The sequence below is a fragment of the Apostichopus japonicus genome, chromosome 5, assembly GCF_037975245.1.
Source record: "Apostichopus japonicus isolate 1M-3 chromosome 5, ASM3797524v1, whole genome shotgun sequence".
NCBI lineage: Eukaryota > Metazoa > Echinodermata > Holothuroidea > Aspidochirotida > Stichopodidae > Apostichopus > Apostichopus japonicus.
In genome coordinates, this window is record NC_092565.1 from 4,931,939 (window position 1) to 4,940,619 (window position 8,681).

At 37.0% G+C, this 8,681-nt stretch overlaps 1 protein-coding gene across 7 annotated transcripts in view; it reads right to left on the minus strand.

Annotated features, from left to right (window-relative positions):
* Positions 1 to 668: 668 nt before the first annotated feature.
* LOC139967386 (RCC1 domain-containing protein 1-like) overlaps positions 669 to 8,681 on the minus strand; it is a 29,780-nt gene continuing 21,767 nt past the window's right edge. For 2 of the 7 annotated variants that reach the window (XM_071971119.1, XM_071971118.1), the window contains exons 2-7: positions 6,785 to 7,009; positions 5,230 to 5,481; positions 4,185 to 4,335; positions 2,946 to 3,070; positions 2,058 to 2,233; positions 669 to 1,295 (exon numbers count right to left, since the gene is read on the minus strand). In XM_071971119.1, the coding sequence (XP_071827220.1) occupies positions 978 to 1,295; positions 2,058 to 2,233; positions 2,946 to 3,070; positions 4,185 to 4,335; positions 5,230 to 5,481; positions 6,785 to 6,983 (1,221 nt within the window). In that variant the 5' untranslated portion in view covers positions 6,984 to 7,009 and the 3' untranslated portion in view covers positions 669 to 977. Of the gene's footprint in view, positions 1,296 to 2,057; positions 2,234 to 2,945; positions 3,071 to 4,184; positions 4,336 to 5,229; positions 5,482 to 6,784; positions 7,010 to 8,209; positions 8,471 to 8,509; positions 8,657 to 8,681 lie in introns of those variants that run through there. The other 5 variants (XM_071971114.1, XM_071971116.1, XM_071971117.1 and 2 more) reach the window with 5 other exon arrangements.

Here is an 8,681-nt window from a genome sequence, read left to right on the forward strand (position 1 = left end):
CTTACATAAGACAAAGAGAGAGAAAACTGTAAAGACGACATGGCCAGGGAAACTTGGACTTTTGTAAACTCCCCCCACCACTTAAATTATATACTTTTGTTGTACTATCAAAACACTGTGGTACAGGTAGGCTACCAGGTCGATCCATCTCTTGAACTCTTTGGCGGTATCGTAGGTAAAAACAGTTCTCGCATAAATTAGCCCATCAAAAGTACTACCATATGTATGTAGAGTTGACCTATCTGATAAAAATTATACAAAATGACAAAAATCATTTATCTAATATAATAGTACTATGTGTTATGTTTATTTTTTTTTATACAAAAATGTATTAAACAACTCTGTTAACTATTTATACATAATCTGATAATCTGCAGTCCCTTTCCCTCTTTCTGTCTTTCACAAAAAGGAGAAGCACTTAAAGGTTGAAAGAGAAACTTATAAATGTTAGCATGTGAACACATATATTGGCAACAGTGGTAACTTGTTTACCTTCGATGTTTCAAAACAATTGCCTATGGCTACCTTTCTATGAATAGTATGCTAGTGTTGGGAGTTAAACGACCAAAGAGAAAACATCTCTAAAAGCACACGGTGATAATATATAGCAAAAATGATAAGTGAGCAAAATATATGTAGGTTGGAAAGCTATTAACATTCCCAAATATCTGTATCATCTATATCATCTATAATAAACACAATATCAGTACACTCGTATAGTTTATAATATCATATTTACCTAACATCATAATTAGTTAATTATGTATGATACCAAACAAAAGTTCATCTGAAATATATGTATTTTTAACAGATTCACATTTTTTCTTTGTTCTCATTGGATATGTAGTAAGTAAAAGTGTGTCAATGCGTTAAAATGCCTCCGTCAACATGGTCCCAATTTCAGTAAAACTACAAAGTTTTTACAATGTCATCTTCCATGTGCAAGATTCATTCCAGCTAAACTATAGCTTTTCTTGTTATTGAGAGATGTCATTCTCTAACACAAAGAAGGTATTCCACTCTCTACAGTAAACGTCCACAACTCTGCACCCCCCATCTGCAAACCTTTCTACCCTTGTCGGGGTATCCTGGGTCCATTCGTTACCGTGTCCGAGCTGCCCCCATCTTCCAGAACCCCAGGTATATAAATGCCCATCTCTAGTCACTGCTGCTGTGTGCCTGGATCCACAACTTGCTGATTTGATCAGAACCTCTTTGGGTGGGGACATGTCCAGGATTTGTGGAGACATGAGAAATGTAACATCTTCTGTATCAATTTCTGTTACAGAAATATCCTGAAAATAAGGAAGATCAAAACGGTCCATTGTTCAAATCATTTCTGTATTTTTCTGTCTAAGGAGCAAGTTCTGTACCTCTTAAAAGAAATTAGAATTTTTGGCTTAGAAGAACTGCTTGACATGCTTTCGGATAAAGACCAGTATTAGACATAAGCAGAAAAGGTAGAGAAGCGATAATATCATTGGATGGCAGGATTGTTTTGTTTCCTTTGATTTGATCGCATTGGATAGTTTGGAAGGGTGGCTCAGTGGGTATTCCATTCTCATTCATTCTGTAAATTTCTCATGATTGCAAGTTTTTTGTTGTTGCAATTCACCATTTCATGTAAAAAGGACAACAATGGAGACCCCCTTCCCCCTCCCACCCCCTGAACCCCTCCAACAAATCTACTGAATCATCCATGATAGCTCAAACATTAACCATTCATTTTTATGTATTCTGCATTGACCGTCTAGATCCAAACAAAGGCAAATAGAACAAGGTGACACAACTTACAGATGCATTGTTATATAAACAACTTGTTTAACATTCACTGTCAAAACTTCTGCGACAATACTCGCATTTTATTAAATGCGTCACATTTAATGAGAGTGAATTCTATGATTCAACGTCTGAATGGTCAAGTTTGAACTCGATTTCCATTTTCTACCTTGGGATGTTCTAGGCTAAATACAATCATGACTACCCATCTTGACCGTGTCGGAAACGAAACGTGTCGGAAACGAATCATTGACAATAAGTTTACAGTGACTATTTACCTCTTCTTTCGCTGAACTATTCCCAGTCATCTCATCTTTGCTTGCTTCGTCTTTCCCACTCCATCTTCTTTTCTTGGCTAACGGAGAGCGGGACGTAGATTTGTCCTTCTTGGTTTGTTTGGGAAATCCAAGCTGACCACTTTCGTTCCAGCCCCAGATGTATAGATCGCCATACTCTGTGTAAATTAAAAACATATATGTGAGAAGTAAATGGTCGGTAGGATGATGATAGCAAACTATTGCCAGCACAGTATTACAGCGTTACAAAATGATATCACTTCATTACAGTACATTTATATACCATCATTAACCGTTTTACCATGATTCCAGCAGAACTCAAATAACTTCTTAGAATGATAAAGCTATGAATTTTATATGATTTAAGAATAGTTTGTAATACCTCCATGTTCCGGTCACCAATCTCCAGGATTTTATTGGAAAAGGTCAATGCTACACCTTCTTGCAGATGGCAGGTCTGACATTTCATTACAATGTAATACAATACAATGTAATACAATGCAATACATTGTATTACAATACAATGTAATACAATGCAATACATTGTATTACAATACAATGTAATACAAAACTGCAATAAAATACAATACAATACAAATATCTATAATTTGTATTAAGTAGAAGAAATGGACTACAGTGAACATTTTCTGCTTTACTATACTAAAAAATTGCATCAAATAATTACATGAAATGAAGGTTTCGATAAATACTACCACTGATATTTAAATGATCTCAAAACCTGGAGACTGACAAAGCTTACTACAATTTGAATAAATAGTGGGCTCCTTCCATTACATTGGATGCGAAGATTTCAAATAACCATCAATTAGCCATAAATTTAACCTTCAAAATGAGAGGAATGAGACGTACCACTGACAGCTGCGGAGTGCCATCCGCCGGCACTTATGTCCTTTATTGGAATAGCGGCTATTGCATCAACCTGGGTTGGTGTTTGAACTTTATCCTCAACAACACCATGTCCCAGCTGACCACGGCTGAAGAAATAATTATTAAAATTAGAAGAAAGAAAACAAATTGGCTAAAGCTTAAAGGCAGAGTCATATCATGATGCTATTAAAGCAGCCACATTTGGATGTCGGGACAGATGAATGGACCTGAAGCTCATCAAGGTTGGGTGACACTCCAAACGGGAGGAGTTAGTTAATTGTGTTTTCCACAAATATCTGAGAAGCAAATGCAAATTTCATTCTTAAAAAATGCACTTTCCATTAAAACTACAAAGCCTACAGGCTTATTGATTCCTTGCCAAATTTTACATGACAATCTTTAATGTTAACTGCAAATAAGGCTCTTGTACATAATAAGGTGGACCTGCATACGAAGTATGAAGTGCATCCAAGTTGGAGTTAGATTCCGATAACAATGATTCATGACCTCTGTCAAACTCACATTTAACCTTTGACCTAAAAATCGAAAGATATATGAGGTATGAACATTATTCACACTTTGTTGTTGGAGTCGTTGTGTACAAAATATCCAAACTTTGACTTATGTTGAACTCAAATAACCTTTGACCTATACAAAAATGATAGATATGTTGTACTCAATGAGGTGGATCCACATACCACGTATGTAGTTGATCAAAGCTGTACTTTTTGGCTTTGACCGATGATGACCTCAAATGGGCTTTGAGCTCCACCTTCAGAAGGGTTTTTGTACTTAATAAGATGGATCGATATATTAAGTACAAACTTTCTTTTTCGATTATATTGTTTACAAGGTTTTCATGCTTAACCTATGTAGACGTCAAATGACCTTTGACCTCTGCAAAAGGTTCTTGTAATTCTTAGTCATTCAATCTTCTTTCTTTATGACCTTCCACATCTATGAAAAACAATTTTGTTCTTGATCTCACTGGGATTTATCTACATACAAGGTTCACAATTAAATCCATGATGTCCTTTTTGAGTAATGTTTACAAGCCAAGGTGTCACTTACATACAGACTTATACACATAAACAAACACACACCCAAACCATCATCATCAAATATAGATTATTGTTACCTTCTACAAGAAATAAAAAAAGGAGAAAAAAAGCCGAAGAGATATCAAAATGTCAGTGAGACAGCTGACCAATGCTAACCTACCTACCAGCACCAAAGGAAAACACCATGCCTGATTTAGTCAGCAGCAAAACATGCTCCTTCCCACAGCTGAGGACATACACTTGATCTTCGCTAAAGACTGTCCGGTAAATAAACATCCCTCCTGTTTGTTCCAGGATACCAGCGTCTGTCTCTTAAAACAAAGTAAAAGAAGAGTCTGGAATATGTAAACAAAGAAGACCAAGTGGCCGGATATTCACTTGAAATATGAAGTGCTCTCCAACTGAGACCAGGGTATGAAGTATACTGCAGTCACTGATATAAGTAAATACTTGCTTGGCTGGTCGGAACTGAACTGAACTGAGCTGACAATTTTTTTAAGCATCTATTAAAGACACTTTTGTTGCCATCAGTTCAGATTTTGTTTTTGTTCAGCGTTTATATTTGTCAAGAATAAGAAACTGGTGGGTTGTTTTTTTTTGCCAGCTGTGAAAATGTACCACAGCGGTTGTCACAAAAACCATAGGTAAAGTTAAACACATCATATATATACGCTAATTTATTAGTTGTTCCATTCCATTTGAAGTCGTTTTCATTGCTTGAGACAGTCACTTGACTATTTGAAACAAACATTAGCATTAGTCTAGGGCCTACATACAACACTGCACAATATTATATGCTGTAGACTGAGCAGAAGGGAAAATAGCCATAAGCTTTCATTAAGATCTGAAAGTTATCACCAGCCAATTGCAACCATTCAAGGAAGATATATTTCGATGCCTGATTGCCTAAGTAAAGGAACATTGAACGTGTAATGATACATATCGGAACAAGTTTATGTTATGTTAATAGTAACAACAGACAACTAGCTGTTTTACTCTAGGACAGTGAAATATGAGATTATGGACATGACGATGACTCAACTGTTTTTCGTCAATCTTTTCGAAATTTCAGTTTGAGATGTCTCTTGAAAAAATGGACCCTACCACCCTTATATCTTAAATCTCTATTACCGATAGCAACCATGGTAGTGTTCCAAGCTTCTCAACTATTTGGATTTAGACTGCCTGTTTGGAAACAAAGTTACCTGTCAGGACAAATATGTCGTTCACATCGCTGTCAAGGTAGACAGCTTTGATGCCTCTTCCATCTTTGTCTTCAATTTTGGCAATCTCAAAGTTGTTTGGGCTTCTCTGGACGAGAATATTTCTGGGTGTTGAGGCCGTAGCAAAGAGAGAACCTTTAAAGTTATGAATGGATATAACTCTGTTTTCACTCCTGATTATATCCTTCCTCTTAGCTTGATTGAAGGAGAAACCATTGTGCAAAACTTCTTTACCTGTGAAAGAAGGGTACATGCAAAGTAGGATACCAACAATCAAATTGAATTCAGATGATACATTCAATTATGAAGACATAAACCGACACACATCGGCTGTCTCAATTCATCCCTGGTAAAGATACATTAATACAGACCTGACCCTTACTAACTAGACAAACTGGCAACCGAACATCACAGCAATATCAGCAAACACAATGGTTCAATTGAACATGACCAGTCTCAGTTGTTGCAACTGATTTTATTGATGATTCATGCCCCTGATGACTAGTAAAGTTACAATCATTGTCAACAAAGAACAACTAATGGGCACACAGAATTCACTGGTGTGAAGCCCATATTATAGCTTTTACAATAACTTTCAACAGAGAACAGCTGGTGGGCACCCCTGATTCACTTGTGATGAGCCTGTTATATAGCTGTAATATAACTGTTACAATTACTGTCAACAAAGAAAAGTTGGTGGGCACACAGACTTCACTGGTGTGGACTGTGGAGCCTGTATCATAGTTAATACACTTACTTTCAGCAAAGAAAATGTGGTGGGCACACAGAATTCACTTCAATGTGTGGAGCCTGTTATAGCTGTATCATAGCTGTTACAATTACTTTCAACAAAGAACAGCTGGTTGGTTAGGACACAGAATTCACTATTCTGGAGTCTGTTATAGCTGTTACGGCAACTTACCTTTGCACTTAAAATAAGCATGTTGGCAATTCATACATCATACATGTGAATAACTTTTGACCAGCTGCTCAGAGGAGAGATTTACATCACAAGGTAGCATACAGAAGTTACAGTTGTGAGATAAAGCACTGATCTATACATTACTGTCATTCAACTAGAGCTTATAACCCACATATATATTACAAAGAGATAATCCACTTATCAAATAGCGATGCTTTGCATAGAATGAACATGAATTATAAAGTAATATCCAAAACAATCCTTTGATCTCAAAAACTGTTCAATGTGGTCTGAGCGTAAACTTAATTAAACTGCTAAAGTCTGTGTTATCTCACACAAAGAGCATTGCCTAATTTTTGAGAAAATGCTGGTTTCTGTACTTTGTTATTCACAACAGATACTGGGAATAGGGAACTAGATTCTCCTGTAGGGTGGGTGTGGAGGCAGTGGTGGGAGTCAGGCTTAATAGGCTTCAGACTCCATGGTTACCAACATCGACAATACTATTTGCTCATCTCTCCTGGATAAACATCACAAGTAAAAGATCTACGATTATGGTTGTGGAAAATGTGAATTTGCTTAGTTTTTCACTTATAATACATAAATGGTACCAACCTTTATTCAGAGAACAACTGCTCCAACTCACTGAAAGACAATGTCTTAACTGGGCACCATATGGAGGGCAAAAGATACACTGGGCAGGATATAGTACTGCTTGGGACTTTTCATATTTAGGGTCTATCAAAGGGAGTTGTTCAAAACCATTATAGCCACAAGCATATAATTCTCTTTCTGCCTTTTCTTCATGTGACATCTGGACTTCCAGTTTTCAAACCCTGTCTGGAAGATGAAATTAAAAGGTAGGTATCATTTGCACGAGAGATCAATGAAGGTGTGAACAATGGGTGTCATTCTAACTATGACTGACATTTCTGTGGCACCAAGGGCCACTGTAACTTCTTCTTCTTACGTTGCAGAAACCCATAGGGCATAAGCGCAACGGGGAAAACTGCTAGTAATAACTGCTGAAACAGCTTCATTAATTGGCAAAATTAATGGCTATGCAAATAACATTACATGTATCCTCTGGTCAATTAATGAGGCAGGCTTGGCTGTCAATACTTTGGTAAATCTGGTCACCAAGTCTGGATTGTTCAGTTTGTATGCACTTTGTCAGCTTTTGCCTTATCTTTTTGCTCACGTCTATTCACCTGGCAGTGGCAGAATATAATTGACTTACACTTGCACTACTTCCTTGGCTGCCAGGTAAATAAGAACAGGTAACATGCTATTCACTCAGCATATGGACAAGTGAGGGGTTCTGCCCACATTATTTGTCTGGCTGCCGTATAAATGTCATGACCCATTCCAACAAACTTTCTTTTAACAAAGTGGCTATTGTTACGACTAGTTGTAAGAATAATTCCCGACTACGCATGCGCAGTTGCTATTTTCATGACCAGGAGTACTATTTTTACGACGAGGAGAAACAATAATTTCCGGTTAGGGTTAGGGTAAGGGTTAGGATTGAGGTTTAGGGTTATGTTTAGGGTTAGGGTTACCCCTACTACATGCGCAGTTGCTTTATTTACTTTACTGCGCTTGAATTTGCCTTTGTCGTAAGAATAGTTTCTAAATAATTGTTACGACTCGTCGTAAGAATAGCCACGGCCTTCTTTTAATACATAAATTCGATATGACATGTATTTGGAGAGCCAGTGGACCTAAGTAGATAGTGTTAATGTTATAAGAATGGTATGCTTGGCCAAGATCACAACTTAGCCCTAACTAATTTACTGTTACTGTTAGTGATGCATAATAAAAGATTAACTTAGGCCTAGGCTAGGCTAAGATAGTGCTGTAGCCTGTAGGCCAACAGAACTTGCGTGAAAGAAAATGGAACTAGATTATTGAAAATTCAATCGAAGCCACAAAAATGGCAAATAGTAATAACTGAGGAAAGCTATTTCATTTGTAGACGTGTCTGCGCAACGATGATGCTTTAACAAATTTTCGTGGAAAGGGGCCTAGGCATAGTACCGTAGGCGACTGCCTGATGTTCCACATTAGGATATGATTACTTATAAATCATGCAGTACAACCCCGACTTTACGTCTAAGTTAAGCCTAACGTGTTAGGTTTCACTAGTTGCAAAACAAGCTCATGTGTTACAAACAATCCCCGTCGAAATCTTCACGTTATAATATATTGAGAGATACTTGCACATTTTTCGTATAGCCCGCTACTATTAATCGCTAACTAACTTTAGTCTAATTGTTGTTACTGTTACTTAGTTTGTTACTCTAGTCTAGTCAGTTATGCTTAACTGTGAATATTTACTTAATACCAGCCAGGTTTTGAGGTTTTAATGGTGAATAGTTTCTTTTTGACATAGTGTCCTTGTTGGGACTGACTAAATGTCCATCCTGATTCCGTTTTCCCAAAATTTTCACGATAAACAACACAAGTCAACACGTCTCACATTCAAAACCAAAGAGTTTAATTTAAGGGA